The sequence below is a fragment of the Lagenorhynchus albirostris genome, chromosome 18 (assembly GCF_949774975.1).
Source record: "Lagenorhynchus albirostris chromosome 18, mLagAlb1.1, whole genome shotgun sequence".
NCBI classification, from domain to species: domain Eukaryota; kingdom Metazoa; phylum Chordata; class Mammalia; order Artiodactyla; family Delphinidae; genus Lagenorhynchus; species Lagenorhynchus albirostris.
In genome coordinates, this window is record NC_083112.1 from 22,137,898 (window position 1) to 22,163,375 (window position 25,478).

General features: G+C 46.5%; 1 protein-coding gene across 2 annotated transcripts; it reads right to left on the bottom strand.

Annotated features, from left to right (window-relative positions):
- SERP2 (stress associated endoplasmic reticulum protein family member 2) lies at positions 1-24,867 on the bottom strand. 2 transcript variants are annotated; one of them, XM_060129309.1, is made up of 3 exons: positions 24,759-24,867; positions 20,036-20,108; positions 1-442 (listed from the first exon to the last, which is right to left on the bottom strand). In XM_060129309.1, the coding sequence occupies exons 1-3, from the start codon at positions 24,840-24,842 to the stop codon at positions 402-404; spliced, it is 198 nt and encodes a 65-aa protein (XP_059985292.1). In that variant the 5' UTR covers positions 24,843-24,867; the 3' UTR covers positions 1-401. The 2 variants fall into 2 exon arrangements, 1 of the variants encoding a protein (XP_059985292.1); XR_009536806.1 differs by lacking the exons at positions 20,036-20,108; positions 24,759-24,867 and adding an exon at positions 7,080-7,451.
- Between the last annotated feature and the right edge of the window lie 611 nt (positions 24,868-25,478).

A 25,478-nucleotide genomic window follows, 5' to 3' on the forward strand; every position in this document is an offset into this window, starting at 1 on the left:
TAAGGTTGAACAAAGACATTTATTTGTAAAAGCAATTCCCAATGGAGCAGAGATCGTATCCATAGAAAGTAAAGCGGTGATCATTCAGAAGCCCGCATGCAGACATCAGCGAAACCCAGGGCAAAAGCAGACAGACAGCTCTGCTGCAGACACCCGGAGAGCTACCAATCCTGCCAACTGCAAAGCAAAATGTCCTTTCCGCTTGAGAACACGGATGTACCGAGATGTCCTGTGAGAAAGGAATTTGGTCTGACATCCACGATGAAGCGATCAGGGAACAGTTGAGGGAGCCTTTTTTTTCTCTTCTGGGTGGCTTGTAAGCTTCCCACAGATACCCGGCTAAGAGCTGAAGCGGTCCTCCACCCTCCAGCGGCAGGGGGCCGTGTCAAAGCCCAGCCCGCTCACATGCCCATCCTTATGCTCTGAATGATCTGGAAGATAGCTGAAGGAGGAAAACAAAACAGACGGCTCAGACACCAGACAGTGCACAGCTGGAAACCCAGCCCCACTGCTAGCCCTGCTTCTGCTGACCCCGGGCCCTGGACCTGTTAGCACACAGCTGATTAGATATTTCCTAACAAGGAGTTAAGTTAACAAGAGGTCAGTGAACTTCTTTAAAAAGGCAGCCTTGCTCTGTCTGCTGATGGATGCCTCGGGGATTTATGGATAACTTCTGCTAATTCCACCAGGAGTGAAGGCCAGAAATCCCTCAGGCACTGAGAGGTTTGGCCCTCTTCCCCAGAACGTTCTGATGCTGCCGGGCAGCGGCGGACAGCGCTTTCGTGCACGCAGGGCACTCATTTAACAGGTCAGCCGACGCTGCCTCTTCAAAATGGCTGTGACCTGGAAAAGAAGCTGCCCTTGAACTGGAAGGAAGGCCAGGTGCTGGGAGCAGACATGTGGAGCTGGGCCCCCGGCTGCTGACAACCTTTGATACAAGTGCATCTTCAGGCGGCCTGGAACTTTCTGAAATTCGACTTGAAATGCACCGAGAGCAGCACTGATTTATTCAGGGCACCGTCTTCACTAAGTGGACCGAACTCCTTCATGAAGGGGTGGGTAGCCTGAACGTCCACAGACAATTCCTGGGACTCCCTCCCCTTATTCTGGTAAGAGCTGCTTGGATAGCACCCAGCCTGGTTTTGTTTATAGGGTTTAAATATGTTCCAGGAGAGGAAGGTCCAACTTCTTTTTCACATCCTCTCCAGATGTGACATATACAATATCGGTCAGTCGTGATGGAGACAATCATGATAATAATAGCAATGAACACATATAGAATGATTTTTTTTTTTTGAGGGGCAGCTGGGTATCATGTAATCAAGTGTGAAAACAGAACAAGCACAGAACATTCAGGGGGCTTACCCCTTCTCTCCTTCATAAAGTCATCCTGGAATATACCCAGGAATGCTGCTTCCTAAGTAACCATAGTGAAGTACGCTACCCAGAACCCTCGAGAAACAAAGTGTTTGATATTTTATCAACTAACGTTAGTGAGCACGTACTACGTGTCAGGCATTGTGCTTTGGGGATCCAGAGATAATTCAGACCGAGGGCCCCGGGGACTCTTTCTTGGACAGTTAGATTTGAAGGGTAGATAAAGCACTAATGTAGTTGGTTTTTTTTTTTTTTTTAGCGGTACGCGGGCCTCTCACCGCTGCGGCCTCCCCCATTGCGGAGCACAGGCTCCGGACGCGCAGGCCCAGCGGCCATGGCCCACGAGCCCAGCCGCTCCGCGGCATGTGGGATCCTCCCAGAACGGGGCATGAACCCGTGTCCCCTGCATCGGCAGGCGGACTCTCAACCACTGCGCCACCAGGGAAGCCCTGTAGTTGGTTTTTCATAAACTAAAAAAATCACTGTGGGCATCATCACGACTTTCCTAAATTGGATATACACCCAACATGATTTAATATATTAAGGTTTCATGAATGTTCAGTGTGACCATAATAAAAAGTGATAACTGCTAAGACTCTGCCGTAATATGGTTATAGAGGATGCACAGTGCTTGATCTGATCCCAAAATAGCTCCGGTTGGCTGTACTTCTTGGGCTCTCATTTCTGCTTCTTAGCAGTTATTTGGTCTCAATGACTCTTAGCTCTGGTCACATCTCTGGTGCTACTACACCAATCTGCAGTGGGCCCTCTTCTATTATTATGCTACTGTAGACTAAGCCCAAAACAAAGACTGTTAGAACTATGTATAAAATTAAGAGTCAACCAGTTGTGTGTGAAGGTCGGAAAGAGTCTTCTCTAGACAAAGGAGTTAATTCAACAAGTTGTGATATTTAACTCTGGTTGTGCTCAGAGGTTTTCTTGTCTTATTCTCATCTGGGGGGTGGCTCTTAACGGGAGAAGTTGCTAGATGGATGAGAAAGTACCTTACCCAAAGGTATACGCTTGCCGGAACACGGATGTTTCCACCCTCCTCTACCAAAGCTAACAAGGAATAAAAATTAAATAAACATGCCTGTGTTCTGGCTCCACAGGAGTGCTGGAAGACAGCTGTATATTCAAGCACATTAGGAAAAAAATATTTACATCTACCGTGCCTCAGGCTTTGTTCTTCGGATCAGGAAAACATCCCTAATTTGGACAAACAGGCTTACTTTAGAGGGGAATGTTAGGGTCAAAGGGAACTGGGTTTGAATCCCATCTCTTCACTGAATAGTTGTGTGACTGCATGAATAATTCAACCTCTGCTGTGAAGTGAGGACCACGCTGCTTGCAGCGCTACTACAGGGATTAAATGATCTGACATACATGAGGCCCCTCACATGTCAAGGTTTCGGTGCGTGGGAGTCATTGCTATTATTACTGTTCCCGTTACTACAAGGATGGCTGCCGCCTCCCTGTATGAGCATGAATACCAGAGCTCAGGTGCTACCTGCCACCCTCTAGAGGTGTGAATTTTCGGAATTCACTAAATAGTTCTGAGCCCTGATTTCTCTATTTATAAAACTGTAGATAATAGGTAAAATATCTGCCCATAATAGATGCTCCAAAATGTTATTTCTCTGAGATTTATTCGTAGACAAGGAATCATTATCAGCAGGATATAAGTTAATGAATACGAAACAGGCTGTCCCTTAGTCCATCAGACCCTATTAAGTTAATTCATGACTTCAAAAGTGCTGGGTAACGATGAAACCACTCAATTCTTTTTAAGGAATTGCTGCAAGTTTCTCTTAAGAATCTTAGACAAAGTTTGCTGGCCTCAGAGTAGCAACACATATTAAAACAACGTACCTATTTCTGAGTCTGCTTTAAAAACTAATGAAAGATCATTCCTGACCCTAATTGAATCCATGAATTAACAGGTAAAAATCTGATGGTCTTTAACACGTGTACAGGCGATCCTTTAAAATTGAACCCTCTTGGAGAAATTACTTTGAATAAAGTCTATTTTAAGTTCACCATTTGCCTCCACCTCTAAGATAATGGAGAGATGGTTGTGTTTTATGATTCCTTTTTCAATGTCTTTAAGAATTGTATCCCTGTCTTTAAGAAGGCTTATATCAATGTCAGTGTCTTTAAGAAGCCTTCATCATCCTATACCAATTATATTAACTGTACTTCTATATGCCCGCCAGTAATGACCAGCCCTACAACCCTGGCCTCCCCAATGCTGACTTTCTGAGGCGGCGAACGGGAAGGCAGCCAAGAGTGGGTTCAAAGTGGGAAAGGAAGCGGGGAGTCTGGACCCTGACAAGTTAATAACTTAACAGAGGGTGAACAAAGCAGAGAAAACAGCCGAGCGGGCTGCAGGAAAGGGGCTGTGGGCAGGCGAGTCAGCAGGGAGGACGGATGTCAAGAAAGGGAAGGAGGGCAGGCATTCAAGGTCAGGGGATCTGGCCTTGGGCAGGTCAGAGGTTCAGGAAAATCCAGGCTAGAGTGGGAACTACAGAATCTGGGAGCTTCCTCACTCTCCCACCTGTACAGGATCCTGGTCCTTGGTAACCTGAGACGATCACATCTCTCTTTTATTCAGCCGTTCCCTTTCAATGAAATTCTTAGGGTTTAACATGCAAGAAGCACTTGCAACTCAAAAATCAACCAGAACAACCCTCCTGACTCCATGTCTCCCGTCCACAGGTGTCCTCTTCCTCTTTATAGCCATTTCCAAAAACGCTGTCTACGTCCTCACTTTCTCCATTTCATTACCTTTGGGTTCCACCTCATTCCACTGCATTCTAGCTTCTCTCTTCACTCCAGCGAAATAGCTCTTGCTAAAGATACAAATGACCTTCCATGTCACTTAATCCAACTAGCGTCCTGAAGGACGCTGCCTCTTGTCATACACCCCTACTTACCCTCGCTGAGCGCTCCCTCCTGGAAACTCTCTTCCCTTGGCCTCTGGGACACACCACTCTCCTAGTTTCTAGTTTTCCGTCTTCTCTTTGGCTCGTTACACTAAACGTGGTTTAGGGGGGCCATCCTAACTCCTCCTGACCAGTAAACAAGAATGTTGAAGTTCTGCAGTGAGCATGGCTGGCTTTCTTCTCTTCATTACATTCCTTCTCCCAGGTGATCTCATCCCGGCCCACAATTTCAGTTGCCACTTAGCTTTTGATGACTCACCAATGTGTGTTGCCAGCCCCGACCTCTCCTCGGAGCTCCAGACCTACACCTTCCACCACCTAATTGATACCTACACACAAGTGGCTCAAAGGCACGTCAAATGCAACAGGACCTTCTCATGATCTCTTCCCGTTGCCAAGCTTGGCATCCTCCTCCTCCATCTTGCACGTACACCAAAAATGCCAGAGTCATCCTTGATACCTCTGATGGATGACCAAGACCTGTGGGCGTTACCTAATAATCTCGTGATTGTGTGTCTTTTGCTCCATCCTTCCCGAAACCACCCTAGTCCAAGTTACCGTCATCTTTCCCCTGGTTCCTGTGGTGACCTCCACTGGTCTACTCTTGCTACGCCTTCAATCCTTTCTCCATACTGTAGCTAGAATTATTCTTTAAATAAAAACAAGTGAGATCATGCCCTCCTTGAGTTTCTAACACACCAGAAGCTTTCTATTGCCCAATCGCTGGTGAAGCCTCCATGACCTGCATCTCCTGGCCCCTGGCAACCTGTCCAGATGCACCTTCTCCACTCTCCTCCTCTCTTACGGGAAGCCCTCCTGTTTTAAAAGCTCCCTGCTCTTACTACAGGGCTTTTACACACGCCATTCTTTCTTTCTGAAATACTTTCCCCACCCTACCCTATTGCCTAGTTTTACTTCAAAATTCAGAAGTTATTTCTTCAGAGAAGCCGTCTTTGACCATCTGAAGCAGGAGTTCTCAAACTTATGTCTCACAATCCCCTGAAAATGTTTGAAAACAGGCACTGGACCCCATCCCTAGAGTTTCTAATCCAGTGGGTCTGGGGTGGGAACTGAGAATGTATATTTCTAACAAGTTCATAGTTGATGCTGAAGCTACTGGTCCAGGGACCACACTTTGAGAACCACTTCCCTAGAGCACACCAGCCCTTTGCATTACAGGCACACCTCGTTTTATTGCGCTTTGCCGATATTGCATTTTGTTTTTTGTTTTTTTACAAATTGAAGGTTTGTGGCAACCCTGTGTGTAACAAGTCTATGGGCAACACTTTTTCCACCAGCATTTGCTCACGTCGTGCCTCTGTGTCACATTCTGCTAATTCTCACAATATTTCAAACGTTTTCATTATTTTTATATTTGTTACAGCGATCTGGGATCAGTGATCTTTGATGTTACTGTTACAAAAAGATTAGGACTCACTGAAAGGATCAGATGATGGTTAGCGTTTTTCAGCAATAAAGCATTTTTAAATTAAGATATGTATACCTTTTTTTTAGACATAATGCTATTTATTGCATGCTTAATAGACTACAGTATAATGTAAACAGAACTTTTATGTGCACTGGGAAACCAAAAACTCACGTGACTTGCTTTATCGCGATATTAGCTTCATTGCAGTGGTCTGGACCCGAACCTGCAATGTTTCCAAGGTTGGCCTGTCTATGCTTTCGCAGCCCTATGTTCCTCTCCTTCAAACATTTTCATGCCTGAAATTTTACATGTTGCAGCATAATTATTTGTTTGACTCATCTTTCTTCCCCACGAGACCACAAGCTCCAGGAGAGCAGGGATGATTTTGCCCCCAGCTCTACCCCTGGGCTTAAGCTCAGCACTGCGCACATAGTAGGTCCTCAGTAAAAATTTACTGAAGGACTGAACGGCAAAAAATTGCAAACAGCGTGGAGGAAGATACATTTTAAAAACCTCAACTGATTACTCTTCAGACCTAAAGAATCAGCATCAAATGGCAACCTTGAGATTCAATTGCTCCAAGAGCTCAGTTCTTGAGGGGAAGTCCAGTCACAAGTCGAGAACAGAAACCCCTTAAGGCCGGGAGCTGGGCCAGCCCAATCCACGCTTCCCTGGGGACTGCCCCACGCCAGCCAACTGAGAGTGCCCAAAGGACACAGAGATGACACAAGTGGATCCCCTAGGAGACTGTCAGAAAGCTGGAACCCTGCCAGACAATGGGGCCTTCCGAAAACCACCTTTATTGAAAGTGAATGGTGGACGATAAGCGAGATCAAGGGAGTTGCTGAGAAGAGAGATCAAGACAGGCCAGAGGAACATCCTTTAGGAGGATAAGCCGACTCTAGAATTCACACAACTTTGATTATTTTTCATTTAAAAAATTTAAAAAATGAAAGCATTGGTAAGAAAAGTCTGGGCCTTGAGAAAAAAAAGCAGAGATGTTAGGAGACAAGACATCGCCAAGGTGGGTCATTAAGCTCCCTGAAAGAATTAGCACAAAGATAGTCAAAGGCAAGATGTCACTCCCCCATGGCTTCTCCAGAGATGGAGAAGAGGGTAAAGAGAGGGAAGCCAGGGATAGGTGAGGGCAGCAGGGCACTGTGAAAAGAGAGATCGTATTAGCAAAGAGTGGGATGCTCTCTCCACATTAAGATGGCAGACAGCAGAGCACTCTTCCGAGAAGGAGACCATACACAGACCCAAAGGGCCCCAGGGGCGCAGGGCCCCAGGGCAGAGGGAAGCACATGACAAGCGAGGCTGTAGGTCACCTTGAGGGAGCCAATGGCTGATGAGACATCTTTTCCAGACCGTGCATCTCAGATCCTGAGGCGGGAGTTCCAGAGCAGACGCATGTCCTCAAGCTTTCCTTTGTGGTGGAACGGAAAGGTTGCTCCAGGGCTGCTGAGTTCCTCAAACTTGCATCTTGGGGCTGTGACTCCCTCTGGGTGTCACAATTTCAAGATAGTTCAGGCAGTCTCCAGGAAAGGCCAGTGCTTATGTGGTCGACCTGCAAACACGGTGAATTCAAATTTGTCCTGGAGCGAGTATCCAGAACAGAGCAAGGTGATGGAGTACCCCGGCGGCCCAGTCAAGAAGCAGCCCGTGGCTGGGTCAGGGCTTTGTCCACCTGGGAGCAGACCGAGAATGGCCGTCCATCTGGAATCTCTGGACAATGCACATTTTCTGGCAGGGAAAGTAGGAGATGTTTTAACATGAGTTCTTTTCAATACACAGTCATATGCTAGAGGCCTGAAGTTGGTGGAAAATCTGCTCCATGGTATTTTGGGGGAAATGGTAAGAGAGAAGGATAATAGGATAATAGAAGGCAGATGGGTTTGGAGTTTAGGTTTGGGTGTTAGCTCTCTTTTTAGCTACGGGATGCTGGTTGATTTCCTCTTTGAACCTCTGTTTTGTGATTTGGAAAAATGAGTACCATAGCTTCTTTGTAGGGACTGTGTGATGAGAAAAGAAAATAGAAGTTTAGGACCTGGCATTAGAATAAGTACTCAAGAAACGGTAGCCAAAATAGTTGTATGAATAGATTCTGCTCGCCCCCATTGGCTAGTTTTTAAAGAGTTCTTTCTAGAAGGAGAGAAGAAGCTCCAGCTCTAGCTGTCCCTGCAGAGGTGACACCACTGACCTCTGGCCGGCAAACCCTGCCCTCTCCCTGTCCAGGTGGGAGCTGGGGTTCCTGCAGCTTCCCCAGTATCTCAGAGCTCTGCTCCCCCAAGTTTTCTCCCCATCACAAAGGACAAAATGTTAGCTTTCTTTCCTTGCAAGCATTCAGAATCTTGGTCGGCACCTCGCCAGGCGGGTTGAGAGGCAAGGAGACAGTGCAACTAAGGGCCGTCAACATAATGACAATAACAACAAACATTTGTAAAACTATTACCGGGACTCCACTAAACATGTGGCATGCGTTGTATCAGTTCATCCTCAGGATTGATTTTCATGAGGATCCTAGGAGTTTTCAGGTAGGATCCTATCCCTTTTAAGAATGGACGACACTGAGGCTTGGAGTGGGCGTGTGGGTGAGTAGCTTGGACAAGGCTGCACGGCTAGTAGGTGGCAGGGCCGGGTTTCCAACCCAAGGAGGCTGTCCCTGGAGCTGGTTCACACAGCACTTAGTCCTGTCCCTCCTCCACAGCATCCTTAACAAAACAGCCCGTCCTAGGGAGGGTGGGGCTGTGGGCTCTTCCAGAAACAGAGAGGCCTCCAGTGCAGACATAAAGGGAGACCACTGGACCACCCGAAACAGGAGGCCGGGAGGACAGGAGGCATTCAGGCCCAGCTTAGAACGTCTCAGGGAATCACTTTCCTTATCTGTTCTGAATAGGTTGTCCTGAAAAATGGTCCAGGCTGTGACACGTTATCTCTCCCCAGTCCTGCCCCGGCAGGCAGAGTGCCTACCAGATACAGGAGAAGAGTACAGTCTGTTAACTGCCAGACAAAGGGAACGTCCCTGCCCAGAAACAGTGCAGCTACTCACAACTGATGGTGCCAAATGAACCTAGTAGGCTCTTTGGGAAAGGCCTTAACTCTGGAATCACAGAGGCCAGCGCCGGGCCGGACACAATTTCCTATTTGATGGGCAAAGAGGGTCCAGATGTGTATTCCCTTCTGGGGATGATAAAAAATCAGTATATCCAGCAACACAGGAGGCACCCCTATACACACACACACACAAGCACACACATACAAAAATACACACAGACACACACATGCAAACAGAGACACATGAACACAGATACACACAAACATACACATACACAAACACACAGACATAATACATACAAAGACACACACAGATACAGACATAAACACAGACACATGACAGATCCTGCTTCAGCCAGAACAGCTTTTCTTTTGTTTCCCTCTAAGATTTGAACAAAGAGGTCTACTACTCTAAAAACAAAAAAAAAGAAAGAAAAGTCTACTGCTTTAAAGAAAAAAAAAACAAAAGGCTAAAACCAAGAGTTTAGCAATTTTGCTCTCAAAATACACTTATTTTTTTCTGATTATACAAGTAATATATGCTTATTGACAAAATTGGAAACTATAGAAAATTAGGAAGGAAATAAGTCACTGGTTAATCCTTTTCCCCTAGAGGTTTCCCTTTGATGGGGGATATAAGCTCATCAGTTTCAAGAAAAGCCAGACTTCAAGAATGACTAAAATTCACATAATCTCTAATTAGGAAGTGAGTATCAGGTTCGGCCAGAGAGAGAGAAATGCAATTGAAATGAGGGACGGATGAGGGAGAAGTAGTCTGAGGGAGGGAGGTGGGGTGTGGCTGGTGTGTAAGAGTTTCCCTCTGAGAATCACAGCATCATGGGGATTAAATGGTGGTTCCATTGACCCCGGTTGGAACCTCAGTGAGGGGCGAGGACAGAGAAGCTGGCTCTCAGCTTGCTGCCTCCTGTCCACACTCAGGGACACACCTGGGCTCAGGATTGGTGAATGATGCAACAGGATCACGAGACACATGTAAGCGCTAACATACTGTCTGGTCAACTGCATGTGAAGGGAAAGACCTACTGTCACTGAGTCCAGGTGAAACTTCTAGTCCGAGAGGAAAGTCAAAAATGCTGAAGACAGTTGTCCTGTGAACACTGTGGCACTGACACTATAAGATGGGTAGGCCAGCGTTGGGACCCTGCTGTCACTGCCGTGTTCGGGTCACACATTACTGATGCACAGCGGCATACTCATCACAGAGCTCTGGGGAGGCCTCCGAACCCTTCTCCACAAGGCTCCTGAAAGAGATGAGGACAAAAGGGAGAGGGAAACCCAGGGCCGAGGGCTGTGGGCACAACCAGCAGGACGGGCTTCATCCACGGTCCGGGGAAGCACACGCAGACAGCAAGTGTCTCGCGCAGATAGCAGTTGGCGTATCTGTGCGACGGCATCTCTGCCGCCTCAGACGGACATTCCGGGTCACGCTTGTCTCTGAGTCTCAAGATAAAAACAAGTACTCTTCAGAAGCTATCAAACAGTTCTCTAAAGAGGCAGGCTTTGAAACCGGGGACTGAGAGTCAGGACGAGCTGCTTATCTGGAAAGAGGCCCCACCGCCTGCAGAAATGGAAGATAATATTTTTATAAAAACGGCCAAGTCTCTAAGAGGCGGGTGTTTAAACCCTTGGGGCTTCAGTGTGAATCTGGGGTCCTAGGAGATCAAATAAAGACAAATGCAACCAGTTAAAAAGGCCCAAGCAAAAGTCCTGGGTCAGGATCTAAACAAGAAAAGTTTCTGGCCTGTTTGCAATAATCACTGAGGGGACCCAGAAGAGGTATCTGACTAAGAAACAGGTTTTAGATTTCTGATGAAATGTATATAATGCTAACAACAATAAGGCTAGTTTCCAAATTAAACCAGACGAAGCAAGATATGGCCCTGAGATGTCCTATCTGGACAATTCCATGTCTCAAAAGCTTTTGCATCTCACAAAGAAAACTTTTTTTTTAAATAGCAAGACGGTGGTGTATTTGGGTTGCTTTAAGCGAATAAAACTTAGTTTATTTCTCATATTCAACTTAAAGTACAAAACCCTATTCATTGATTTTAGTGTACCTCTGGGCACTTCCTTTTTCCTGCCTGGGTCGGTCTGAAAGATTCTGATGCTTTATCGTGGGAACATGGTCTCACCCACTGGGAGTGTTATCACTGAAATTGCTCACACTTCTCCTGGGAGTGAAGAGGCGGGGTCTACAGCTCTCTGGAAGGTCAAGACCAACGTGAGTGGCTGAGCCTGCCAGGTGAAGGCGTGGCCTGGGAGGATGGAAGGCAATGGGAGCTTAAAGCGTCCATGACACACCAGTCCCATTCATGGTGCCACTACTTTACGTGAGGGCGATGGGGACAGAGATGGTGGTGACTGAAGCTGCAGGTTTCAAGCGTGCTGTGGGCCAGCACTTCCGTCCCTGGAACTATTCAGTATCAGGACAACCTCTGGAGGGGCTCCCCCTATCCCCATTGGATGGATAAGGAAATCAATACAGAGAGAGAAATGAACTTGTCCAAGGTTATTCAGCAGAAACCTAGCGAATCCAGACTTTGAACCCACATCTGGCGGAGCCCCAAACTATCCTCCCCTCTGAAGCCTCTTATCCATTTACTGCCAGTTGGTCAGTTTTCAAAGAAGCGTCTTGCCTAAGAGACCTTTTGCAATCCTGGAAAGTGGGAATTTCCTTCCTCTGAAGGGGGGTGTATTTAGTATTTAGATAATGTCCTCTGACTGGTTACAACCATGGACTTGGGCTGGACTGGGATCTCGGGGGGTCTTCCCTGGTGAGGGGTGGGCATTCCCTGGACATGTGTTTTTGTGCCGGGGGCTCTGGGTGCCTGTGTGCTGGGCCCTCACTGCTGCCCTGGTTCCTCTTCCTTCCTTTTCGTTATCTGGCTCTTATCAGCACCACCACTGCTGGTACAAAAGGCATGTGTGGAGAACAAGGCCGAGGAAAGAAGCCGAGAAGGAAGGGGTCAGGAAGGCCGAGGAAAGAAGCCGAGAAGGAAGGGGTCAGGAAGGCCGAGGAAAGAAGCCGAGAAGGAAGGGGTCAAGAGTCTGCTGTGACACATCACTCCCCATAATAATGGGGTCCCGTAACCTCTTGGAGGTTTGTTAACTTGTTTTGCCACGTAAAATGGAGTAAGGGTGACCCATAAGTGAACCTATACTTAAAGGTCAACATTTTTACCATTCTTCATTTTTTCCCCAAAGATACTAGGAAAACAGATAAAACCTGCATTCCTTGTGACTTGCCTCACCTGAAAATTTATTTACCCTAGGTACACTGACAGTATTTCTATAATTTTTATTTTTTAAAATTAATTAATTAATTAATTCTTGGCTGCATCGGGTCTCCGTCGCTGCGCGCAGGCTTCCTCTAGTTGCGGCGAGCGGGGGCTACTCTTCGTTGCGGTGCACGGGCTTCTCATTGCGGCGGTGGCTTCTCTTGTTGCGGAGCACGGGCTCTAGGCGTGCGGGCTTTAGCAGTTGCAGCACGTGGGCTCAGTAGTTGTGGCTCACGGGCTCTAGAGTGCAGGTTCAGTAGTTGTGGTGCACGGGCTTAGTTGCTCCGCGGCATGTGGGATCTTCCTGCACCTGGGCTTGAACCCGTGTCCCCTGCATTGGCAGGCGGATTCTTAACCACTGCACCACCAGGGGAGCCCTCTATAACTTTTTAAACTGAAGTGTAGTTGATTTACAATGTTTCAGGTGTGTACAGCAAAATGATTCAGTATATATATACATATATATATATATATTCTTTTTCAGATTCTCTTCCTTTATAGGTTATTAGAAGATACTGAATATAGTTCCCTGTGCTATACAGTAGGTCCTCGTTGTTTATCTTTCTTATATACAGTAGTGTGTATCTGTTAATCCCCAACTCCTAATTTATCCCTTCCCCCTCTCCCCACTCCGCTTGGGTAACCATAAGTTTGTTTTCTATGTGACACTATTTCTAAAAAAGAACCCTTTGCCCAGCCCACCGTCGATTAGAAAAGTGGGTTTAATAGAGTGAGGTCACGAAAGCAAGAGAATCAGATCAGTGATCAACATCTTCACTACTATTAGAAGATTTCATATTTTTCCTGTCTGTATAAAGATCTACAAAATATGAATAACTAAGCACATGAACTCAGAGAGGGCGAATGACCTCAGAGGGATCCCAGGGACTTGGTGAAATGGAACTTAAGCCTGGCACACGGGTATATCCTGTTCAAAGGAAAGGGACTCGCTGGACAGGGACAGGAAGGGGTATGTCTGCAGAGGTATGGAAATCCCACCACAAACTCCAGTGCATTTTGTGCGAGCGTGACAGGCAAGGGCAGGGGTGAAGGTGCTGTTGTGCACACTGCAGATGATGGCAGGACGCTAGATGGGGCGGGTCTCTCCTACTTTGTGCTACAAAAGTGGAACAGAAGCGAGAGAGAGCAGTGGTAAGGGGCTTCAATCATCCAGGCACCGAGAGGCTCATTACGTAAAGCAGAGGAACTGATACAGGGAAGAGTTAGATTTGAGGAAATCGCATTTTTTTTTTAAACATCTTTATTGGAGTATAAATGCTTTACAGTGGTGTGTTAGTTTCTGCTGTATAACAAAGTGAATCAGCTATACATATACATATATCCCCATATCTCCTCCCTCTTGCGTCTCCCTCCCACCCTCCCTATCTCACCCCTCTAGGTGGTCATAATCGCATTCTTTTAAACGAAGAGAAGAGATAGGCAGATAACTGAATCACTTAGCTGTACAGCAGAAATTAACACAACACTGTAAATCAACTATACTTCAATAAAGTAAATTAAATAAAAAAGATAGGTAGGAGCCTACGGTCTGCGACTCTGAAAAGGGAGGAACTCAGGAGGGAGAGTAGGAGCTGCAGGAAGAACTGAATCTTGACTAATCCCAGAGACGTGGCAACGGGTATGAATCTAAAGGAGCTATTGTGTTTTTCGTGACGTGTTTGGTTTAGAAAAGGACACGGACAAAGATAGAAGGAAGGGCACAGTACCAAGGACGAACTGAGAAGAGTGACACATTTCTGTGAGAACAGAGCTTGGCCTGAGCTGAAGCTTGCAAAAAAAATGCTAAAGTTGGCAAAAAAAAAGGAAAGGAAAGAAAATAAGAAAAAAAGGGAGCTGGTGGTGGATTATTTTTAGATATGATTTTAAAAAGGAGGAGGTCCATTTCTTGGGGATCATGGTGGCATGTTAACAGAGGATAAAGTTAAGAGGACCCAACTCCCCGTTTGATGTCTAGCCTTTCCATAGAAGCTAGTGGTCTTAAAACTAGATTTAAAGAAGCGTCTTTAGAAGAGCACCAGACATGCAGGCAGGGGATGTAGTATGCCAGTAAGGGGTGTGTCCTTTTGGCCACTTTAAGTCCAAATCTCCAGGCCCTGCAGGCTCCCATCTCACGCCCCTGGACAAACCAACAGAGAGGATAGCAGAGACAATGTACTCGATCCCTGAAAAAACTAATGGAGACTGGGAAGATTCCAAAAGATTGTTGTCAGCAAATGTCCCAATTTACCCAAACGGGGGGAAAGATACAGTTCCTACTATGTGAACCAATAAGCCTGGCAAAATTTTAATTAAGATGTAATTTAGGGAAGGTTTTTAATCCCTTTGGAAAGGATGGATATTGAGAACTAGAACAGGTTGGAGAAAAACAAGCCAGACTAAATGACTTATTGGCTTTTCCCCCTCTCCTATAGGCTACCTAAGGGCACAGACCGGAGGGGGCCCCAGTTACTGTGTATCTTGAAGCCCAAAAAGAAAAAAAACAAAAAAACCCCACCAGCTCTGTATCTATTTAGTTCCTGACAACAAGGGCTACGTGATGACCGAGGCTCACAGATCCCTGTGACTGGGCTTTGGCCAGTCTTGAGCCTGTCCTACTATCTCAGGCCTCTGTGCCTTTGTCATGCTGTGTTCCCTCATGTGGAATAACCTTCCCTTTGTCTGGCTGTTTGTCCTTCAAAACTCAGCTCAAATGGCGCCTTCTCTGGGAAACTTTCTCTTCTGCTCAGTATGAGTTAGAAGGCCCTGATATAGTCTGACTGTGTTTTCTGAGCTCCACATGTTGGAATCCTAATGCCCAGTGCGATGGTGGGCAAAGGCGGGGCCTTTGGGAGGTGATTAGGTCCTGAGGGCGGAGGCCTCATGAGTTGGATTACTGCTCTTATAAGAGAGACCCTACTGAGCTCCCTAGCCCCTTCTACCACGTGTGGATGCCACGTGAGGATACAAGGAGAAGTCTGAGATTGGGAAAGGGGCCCCCAACCGACCACACTGGTACCCCAATGTGACTTCCAGCCTCCAGAACTGTGAGCAATAAATTTCTGCTGTTTCAAGCCACCCAGTCTGTGGTAGTTTGTTATAGCAGCCCGAACGCACTAAGACGGTCCCTTGTCCACGCTTGCCAAACCCTCCGGGTGCTCTGCCGTCAGAGTGTTCTTTTCCTGGGAGCAACGACACGCCCCTATCTCTCTCCCCAGCGCCAGCTGCCCCCTGAAGGAGTTTGTATCTCCAAAGCCCGCACAGCGCCATGCACACCAGCGACCCTCAAGACACCAGGGCTGCTTGCAGGAGTTTTGCTGAGAGGTTCAAAGTCAACCTGAAGGGAGTTGTCTCTAATTGTTTTCTGTGGGCTTCTCCAAATCTAGACTTTTATCAGTGCCTTGGACGAATAATATACTTTCAAGAAACCATAAAGCTGGGAGAGAGAGATAATTAGATGAAAGGCTCAAGGTTCAAGATCTAACAATCTACAGTTTGGCCATAAAGCCTGAAAACGTAGATAACTTTTTTTTTTAACATCTTTATTGGAGAAAATTGAATTACAGTGTTGTGTTAGTTTCTGCTGTATAACAAAGTGAATCAGCTATATGCATACGTATATCCCTGTATATCCCCATATCCCTTCCCTCTTGCGTCTCCCTCCCACCCTCCTTATCCCACCCTTCTAGGTGATTGCAAAGTACGGAGCTGATCTCCCTGTGCTATGCAGCTGCTTCCCACTAGCTATCTATTTTACATTTGGTAGTGTATATATGTCCATGCCACTCTCTCACTTCGTCCCAGCTTACCCTTGCCCCTCCCTGTGTCCTCAAGTCCATTCTCTAAGTCTGTGTCTTTATTCCTGTCCTGCCCCTAGGTTCTTCAGAACCATTTTTTCTTTATTTTTTAGATTCCATATATATGTGTTAAGATACAGTATTTGTTTTTCTCTTTCTGACTTACTTCACTGTGTATGACAGTCTCTAGGTCCATCCACCTCACTACAAATGACTCAATTTCGTTTCTTTTTTTTTTTTTGCGTTACGTGGGCCTCTCACTGCTGTGGCCTCTCCCGTTGCGGAGCACAGGCTCCGGACACGCAGGCCCAGCGGCCATGGCTCACGGGCCCAGCCGCTCCACGGCATGTGGGATCTTCCCAGACCGGGGCATGAACCCATGTCCCCTGCATTGGCAGGCGGACTCTCAACCACTGTGCCACCAGGGAAGCCCCACTGCAATTTTTCACAGTGCTCTGAACTATGCACTGCTAATGCAGGGCAATACACTGAATGCATCATGTAACATCACTAACCATACTGTACATTATTATGCAGTATCAGTAAGCCATTTATTATTTATGTTCTTCTACGTTTCCATACTTTATGGCTACTCTGTAGAAAAACAGCTTAACAACCAACAATGAAATTAAAATAGAAATGTTCATGGAGCTTTATATTAGGTCTAAAAAAAAGTCTATTTAATATCTACAGCATGGGGAATATTTGGTTTTATCCATCCATCCATCCATCCATCTAGCCAATGAGATTAACCACTCCCTATGTGCTAAAAACAGTGCTAGTATCTAAAAATTTAGTGGAAGTTAAATACTGTCTTCCCTAAGCTTATATCCCAGTAGAGAGAAATGGATAATAAGTAAGCAAATTAAATAATTTCAAATGTCGATGAGGGCCATGAATAAAATAAAACAATGTGTGATGCAGATAGGGGACAACTTTAGATGGGAGGGTACGGACATGCATCTCTGAAGCTTGCAGGAAGTTGACGTGAAGAAGAGCTTGGTGGGGCCTGGCTGGCCATTAGCTCTCTGTAAGTCTAGGAGGTGCTGTGATTATTAAAAATAAACTGTAAGACAAAGGATTAATCTCCAAAATATACAAGCAGCTCATGCAGCTCAGTATCAAAACAACAACCCAATCCAAAAATGGGCAGAAGACCTAAACAGACATTTCTCCAAGGAAGATATACAGATGGCCAACAAACACATGAAAGGATGCTCAACATCACTAATCATTAGAGAAATGCAAATCAAAACTGCAATGAGGTATCACCTCACACCAGTCAGAATGACCATCATCAAAAAATCTACAAGCAATAAATGCTGGAGAGGGTGTGGAGAAAAGGGAACCCTCTTGCACTGTTGGTGGGAATGTAAATTGATACAGTCACTATGGAGAACAGTATGGAGGTTCCTTAAAAAACTAAAAATAGAACTACCATACGACCCAGCAATCCCACTACTGGGCATACACCCTGAGAAAACCATAATTCAAAAAGAGTCATGTACCAAAATGTTCACTGCAGCTGTATTTACAATAGCCAGGACATGGAAGCAACCTAAATGTCCATAGACAGATGAATGGTTAAAGAAGATGTGGCACATATACAGAATATATTACTCAGCCATAAAAAGAAATGAAATTGAGTTATTTGTAGTGAAGTGGGTGGACCTAGAGTCTGTCATACAGAGTGAAGTAAGTCAGAAAGAGAAAAACAAATACCGTATGCTAACACATATATATGGAATCCAAAAAAAAAATTGGTTCTGAAGAACCTAGGGGCAGGATAGGAATAAAGACAGACGTAGAGAATGGACTTGAGGACACGGGGAGGGGGAAGGGTAAGCTGGGACAAAATGAGAGAGTGGCATGGGTTTATATATACTACCAAATGTAAAATAGATAGCTAGTGGGAAGCAGCCGCACAGAACAGGGAGATCAGCTCGGTGCTTTGTGACCACCTAGAGGGGTGGGATAGGGAGGGTGGGAGGGAGATGCAAGAGGGAGGGGATATGGGGATATATGTATACATATAGCTGATTCACATTGGTATACGGCAGAAACTAACATAGATTGTAAAGCAGTTATACTCCAATAAAAATGTTAAATAAATAAACTGTTTGGGGCATATTAATAAAAGCAGGGTTATGAGGCAAAAAGCAGGGACAGACCTACTATCTCTGTAGCAGTTGCACCATTTCTAGACCAACTTCTGCAGTTGCAAATGCAATACTTTAAGAGAGTCATGGCATGTACAGAAGGGTCTAGAAACTACATCTTATGAGGACAAGGTTGAGAGAACTAGGGAAGTTGAGTTTGTAGAAGGAGTCACTAGGCAGTCATCTTGAAAATATCCGAAGAGTCAAGACGTTCAGAAGCAGAAGAGTCTAAGCTGTGTGATTTTCAGCGTCCACACCTGAACTACCGAGAAGAGAGCACAGTGTGGTTCAGAGGAGGGGAGATGTTTCCAATAGAATCAGAGCTGCACAGAAATGGGATAGGCTTTTTTTTTATTTTTTCGGTACGCGGGCCTCTCACTGTTGTGGCCTCTCCCATTGCGGAGCACAGGCTGCGGACGCACAGGCTCAGCGGCCATGGCTCACGGGCCCAGCCGCTCCGCGGCATGTGGGATCTTCCCGGACCGGGGCACGAACCCGTGTCCCCTGCATCGGCAGGCGGACTCTCAACCACTGCGCCACCAGGGAAGCCCTGGGATAGGCTTTTTGAAGGAGTGAGCGCTCCTGAAGTATTCCAGCAGTGGCTGGGTAAACTCTATTAAAGATGAGGGATCTCTGTATTGGACAAAAGACTCCCTTTGAGGACACATCTTTAGGGATGGTGTACACTTTCGTTTCTTGGAGTGGAGATCTTCTCTCATCTTGGAATCAACTTTAAAAAATTGAGCCTTGGGGCTTCCCTGGTGGCACAGTGGTTGAGAGTCCACCTGCCAATGCAGGGGACACGGGTTCGTGCCCCGGTCCGGGAAGATCCCACATGCCGCGGAGCGGCTGGGCCCGTGAGCCATGGCCGCTGAGCCTGTGCGTCCGCAGCCTGTGCTCCGCAATGGGAGAGGCCACAACAGTGAGAGACCCACGTACCGCAAAAAACAAAAAACTGAGCCTAACACAAAGGCTTGTTTGGCAATAGTGCCAAGACCATCGGATCCCTCCTTCCTCCTACGAGCTTTCATTTCCTCGGAAGAGTGGTCTCCTAAAGGTCAGAGGCACCTTTAGTCATGGGCGTCTCTTGCCATTGGGGAGGAATGACGTCTTCCTGGGAGTTTTAGATCTTTGCAGGAAGATGTGTACTCCTCACCTTCCCTGCCCTCAGCAACAGTGAGGAGATGGAGGATGGGAACATCTAAAGACCTACCTTGTTGATAGAAGTGACCTCCAGTCACCAGTACTTCAGAGACCCAACCCATGGGGACCAGGAATTAAGTCAAGGCTCCCAATTACAGAAGTCGACTAGAAACAACTGCATGATCCTTCTGGTCAAGTCTGCACTGTGTGTGTGTGTGTGTGTGTGTGTGTGTGTGTGTGTGTGTGTGTGTGTGTGTGTGTGAGTAAAGCTCTCTTAACTTGCCACCTTCCAGTCTGCACTGTGTGTGTGTGTGTGTGTGTGTGTGTGTGTGTGTGTGTGTGTGTGTGTGTGTGTGTGAGTAAAGCTCTCTTAACTTGCCACCTTCCAGCATCAGGTGACTGCACCTTGAGGCTTAGGTCAACGGCTCTGTTTCACCCAGCACCTCCGCAGAGCTTCCCTTAAGGCATAAGGCCTCTCCTTCTCTCTGGAATGTGGATTATCTCAGGCAGACAGGTGCTCCGCTTTCTGTTCCAAATGCCCTTTTTAGGTTAGGTCTTCAGAGAAAGCTTTAACTGAACTCTGAAGTGTAGCCAGCCAATTTAATTGCTCACTGTAATCATTTTATGATTATGATTTGATAGCACATCAGTTCTGTCTCTACTCTGTTTGCTGGGATGGCAATGAAATCAAAACCTATTAAGATGAAGGCTTCGGGCAGCAATTAACTTGAATCCCAGACCAATATAGTTTTTGTCTATTTACCTTGAGAATAAAACATGTGTTTTTATAGGACAAAGGAGACCATGGGATATAAGGGCAGCGAGAAACTCATACCTGAGCCGCAGACAACAAAAACAAACAGTGCCAACAGCCATGGTCCCACAGGATATTTCTCTTCTTGCGGCCTCTGAAAGGGAATGGGAGAAAGTAAGATTAGCTTCATTCATTCAAGAAGCATTTACTGAGTATGGCTAGTCACTAGACACCTCTGTGAATGAGACAGACCCGGTCTCAATGCCAGCGGGCAGATCTAGACGAACAAAGTCAATTTTAAGGGATCAAGATGGGTTTGGAAAAATTCATCAATAACCTTACTTACACCCCTGTAATTCAATGAACTGGGTGGTTCTTAAATATTCTGGGGACCGATGAGGTATAAATACACAAACCAATACAGTGATTTGGGAAGCCAAAAATGATATTACTAATCATTGCTTCTGTCGGCTGAAAGCACACTTCATGCCAGGCGCTCTAGAAAACAGCCAGCAACCGCGATCTCTAGCACTCACAACTCCACGCAAGGCCAGTATTATCATCTCCATCAAGGGGCCTCCACCTGAGGCTCAAGATTTGCTAACTGGGACAACAGCTGGGATTCACATTTAGGTCTCCCTCTTTATGGAGCCAGGGGATTTTCCTCCAACAGATTCATCTTGAATTCCTGCATCCGTGGCTTCCAAGCAGGGTTACAGAGCACAGCCATTTTCTCAAAACTTTCTAAGCGCTAAAAACCTGGGAAGCCCCTGCAGTGGAAACCCTGGGAACAGTAGACACACCACAGCAGCTGTGTATGGAGATGAGGCGAGCGGCGTTTTGTAATAAACCTCCTAATTCTTAGTGACGCTTATGCTTGGGAGAAATTTCGGCAACCCCGGGAAGCATAAGGGGACTGTGGTTCCCACACGGACCAGCCCTGCGTACCGCCTGCTCTTCTCAAGCCAAAAGCACAAACGTCAGAGGAAGGTCCCTCTGCAACTCCTCTGGGTCTGTGTGCAGGTAAGGCTTGGTCCTTACAAGCAAATCAATGGAAAACCATGATTTTCTGAGAAAGGCATCTGAAAATGTGGGGAATTTCTCAAGTGAAAAGGGAGAAGGTAGAGTGAAGAAAAACGAAGAACTCACTAAATATTCCCTCACTGACATGAGCCCAAAATAGGCTGTGGCCAACATAGGTTAAAGAACTTATTTCATCATAGACAAGGCAACAGTTCTTCGGTTCTCAGCTTACCTGTTCCGTTCTTAGAGAACCTTCTCTCTTCTACCTCAGTTGAGTTCACTTGGCACTTAAATCACCAAGTACTTTTTTTAGACAGCATTTATCACAGTTTGTATCTCGATGTTTATTCCTGTGATACTGTGTTTGATGTCTGTCTTTCCAGACTGTAAGCCCTGCAAGGGCAGGCACTGTGTCTCTTTCATATATCAATGTATAGCAACGTCTGGCCCAGAACTTAAACACAATAGATGCTTAATAAATGTTCTTCGAAGAATGAATAAGCATACAAACCCCACTAAATACCATGTCTTAGGTCTGCTAGAGTAAAGAAAGGGTCTAGGAAGGATATTGGCTCTTTTAATACTCCCCAATTGGTGACAGGGTTATTCCAGCATTTCTCTAACTAGAGAAGTATGGATTAGTGGCAGGCAGAATCTAAGGATTAAGACCACTCACTTCTCCGACCTTGACCACTTGTATCTACCAACACTCTTGTACGGTGGCAAATCTCACTGCAAGGGAATAGATGGTTTCTTTTGACTAGAAGAAAGACAAACTCAGTCTTAAGTAATTGCATAGGATAACCTTAATCAGCATTTGTACTGTGTCATTCTTTGGCACTTATGACCAGGTCAAGATCAGAGCAAGTAAATAATAGAGGTATTAAATAAAGTTACCTGAACACAGTGTGACATTCACCCCTCTGCCCCTTCGCCAACTTCCTAATCACTTGTGAGGGTTGACCAGAAACAAATTCCGTTGCGGTCATCCCACTGATGCTAAACGAAAAAATTCATCTAGTTCTATCTCCAGCAGAGTCAATAAGTGAATCCAGGAGCCTGTAGATGGATTTTTGGTCTCATGCAGATACTAAACGGAGTCATTTAGTTTTTCCTTTGCAGAAAAACTCAAATTATCAGGATACAGAGCTTGCATCCTGATAACACGAAATCCTTTTTGATGACATTCAAATCAATATTACTTGTGGACTTTCAGAGCTCAAGAACTCGTTGGCCGGTCATGATACCAATATATCGTTTTTGGAGAGCTTTGAGTTACTTTTTTGGGGAAGCAGTGCCCAGCACAGATCTGTTGGGACAATTCACCTACGCCTGAATCTATTGCTGGGAAAGGTAAGAAAAGCAGTAGAATCCTGCAAATGACATGGTTCGTTTCCCACAGGAATTTGTCACTCTCTGGGCTCCAAAATGCAGAGGGTGGCTTTCCCTGTGATAAGATACCAGCAGGGTAACTCGGAACTCTGACATTTAAATTGCCCTTTCATTCTGAAGATTTTACTACTGTATAATCATGAAATGATTATTCCACTTCTGTTATCTGGGAGAATAGTACTGATTCACTCCATAGCTGTAAGCTGACAATGAAATACCCAAGCATCTATATACAATTAAAGGAGTTTATTTCTGAACAATTCGTCTGAATTTTCTGTTAGAATCTGTTCATGTGTCTGCATTTATTGAATTTCATTCTGAACAAGTTACCCCTTACAAGTTACTTCCTTCAAAGTATAATCATGTTTGATCTCTAATTAGGAAAATGAGATTTAAGATTTAAAGTGTTTCTTTTTGAAAGAGAATTTCATTTTTCTTTTTGGAGACTGATCCATTTACAATAAAGTTAACCAAAAAGCCTTTCTAACCAAGGGAAAATAAACATACATTGTGGCTTGGTTTGGAAACCTTTCATTACAAAGTTAGTAGGACCATTTAGAAACACTCATAGGCGCCAGGCACGTCTGAAGGGTCCACTCCATGGTATATCAGAACCTATTAAAAATCCATTCAGACCATACATTAAACATAATTTGAAAATATCCCTGAAAGTTAAGTTGAACTGCAGTCAAGTTGACTACATTTCCTAGATATTTAAACAGCTTTTCCTCCAATTTTTCCATTTTCTTTTCTTAGTTTGGAGCCAATCATTTTTGTTTCAGGTACCAAACATTTTCTAGTGGTCTTGAGAAGCTAGAAGTGGCAGACACTGACTTTATCAAGCCTAATGGGTAAAACAGCTCTGCAAAGCGGTTTCTGTTTTGTCGTTACTTCTGCAGTCAGATCAGTTGTCAACTGAGGAGAATTAAGTGACCTCTGTTTTTTCAGTTCACTAAAAGGAACCACACAACTAGAAATTTTCAGTAAATCAGCTAGTCTGTATGATATCCTGGGAAGAAGTGATCTCCTAGGGATATAATCCCCGAATACTTTAACATCCATTAAAAATTGTTTTTCAATGTCAATTTGGACAGCAAGTTCTTTTTTTTTTCTGAGTAAAAATAGGGAAAACAGAGATCTACGTGAAAAATAGTTCCAATTCAATGGCATATTGGCGTTTTGCTGCCCAAGAACAACTAAATGATCTAACTCCCAAATGAGAGAACTTCCAGCACAACTTAAGCTTGTAGCTGCCTGTAAAGACCTAAATTTGATGCTGTTTCTCTTCCATTCTTGGTTCTGCAAGAATTCTGCAGTAGAGATTGCAGATCCAGCTTTGTGCTCAGTTAAGCAAACCAGCTTCATGCCTTTGGCTAAAGGCAACTGCCTCATCAAGTCTGCAAGCTCTTCCAGCCAAACCTCAAGTTTCAGCTGAACTTCCACTGAAGTGTCTGGGATAATAGATTCCATGCGCCTTTGCTCATACACTTGGAGACCAGCACGACTCAACAACTCATCCGAGGGCTGCCTCTGAATGTCCAGGACTGTGGGCCTGGCAATGTCTGTTGAAGATCACTTGCTTTCCTAAAAACAAACAAACAAACAACACACACACACACACAAAACCCTGTACTTAAGGCAGAGATTTTACGTAAGCATTGTTATAAAGCTTTAGTCTAAGGTTTTGGAGGTGCAGAATGCCTGGCAATAAGCTAGTCTCTAAAGTTCTGGGACATACTATCAGGATGAGCCGGAATTGACGAGGTGAACAAGGGGAATGTTGCTTTTAAACTTTCGCCGAGTGGTGTGGGGCCTCACTAGAGGAGAGGCCAAAGAGGAGGATGGAGGGAAATACCGGCTGAATAGCATCCCTAATCCCCAATTTATACACGGAGACCATTACAAAGGGGCAGGAAAGAAAACCTTATCTTGGTGTGTTTGTTGGGGATGGAGGGCAGGGGATGAAGCCTAGGAGGGAGACGTGGCAAAGGGCCTCCCTTTACTCATTCATTCATTCATTCATTCAACAAAACCGAGCTAGCACCTACTAGGTTCCAGGCCCCGGCGTCAAGCAGTTGGTTTAACTGTTCCCTGAAGGATGTGACTTTCGTCTTTCCTGGAGACAAAGGCCCAGTTCTCTTCTGGGGAGGGCCTTCTGCGCCTCCGCGGTAGCCCCAGCAGACGCTCCCAGAGGGGCCACGGCCAACCAGGGCCCTCTCCGCTCAAGCGAGCACAAGTCCGCGCCGCGGGGAGCCCGACCCTCAGAGCCCACCGTGCGGGACCCCGCGGGAGGGGCAGCCCGGGGCGCTGAGGAGGGGGAGGCTGGCCCCGCGCCCGCCCAGCCCGGGCCCGGCCCCACGCCACCCGGTCAGCGCCGCCCCCGCCTTACCAGGGTTTTGGCTACATTCCCCCTCTGGGTGATGTTTTTGCTGTGCTTCTCGTTAGCCATCCGGATGCGCTGTTTGGCCACCATGGCTCGGGCGCTAGGAAATGCTCTCGACTCCCACCTGCAAGGATCCCCCCCCACGTGAGCCCCCGACAGGGCCAAGCGCGTCCCGCCGGCCCCGGGCGCTGCAGGTGGCAACGCGCGGCCCCCGAGCCCCGCGTACCCCGCTCCCCAGCCCCCAACGAGCTGGCTCCAGAAAGAGGCCAGAGCCCGGACGGAAGTAATCTTTCATCTCAGGAAACCCTCTCCTACTTCCTCGCCATCCTTCCGGTCCCCCCAGCTACCTAACCAGCGCGGCTCCGAGGCGGGCGCTGCGGCGCGTCCTCCCTGCACCTGGTGGCCGGAGCGCAGCGCGCCGAGCGGCTCGGGCCCCGGGGCCCCAGGGGTGTCAGGATCCAGCGGCCGAACGCGGCGGGGCCGAGGGTTCCGGCGGCCGCGGGCTTTGTGCGCTCATAGCGGCCGGGGGCTCCTCGGGCCGGGACCCACTGGGTCCCGGGGAAGAGAATGGGGCGGCCGCGCTCCGAGCAGGGTCGCGCTGTTTCCCCCGCACCGCTGCCCCCTGGCCGAGGGCTGGGCTGGAGGTGGCGGCCCGGGGTCCTCAAAAGACAAGTTGAACAAGGACAGGGCTGGGCCCGCGCTGTTGGGGGACAGTCCGAAGGAGCC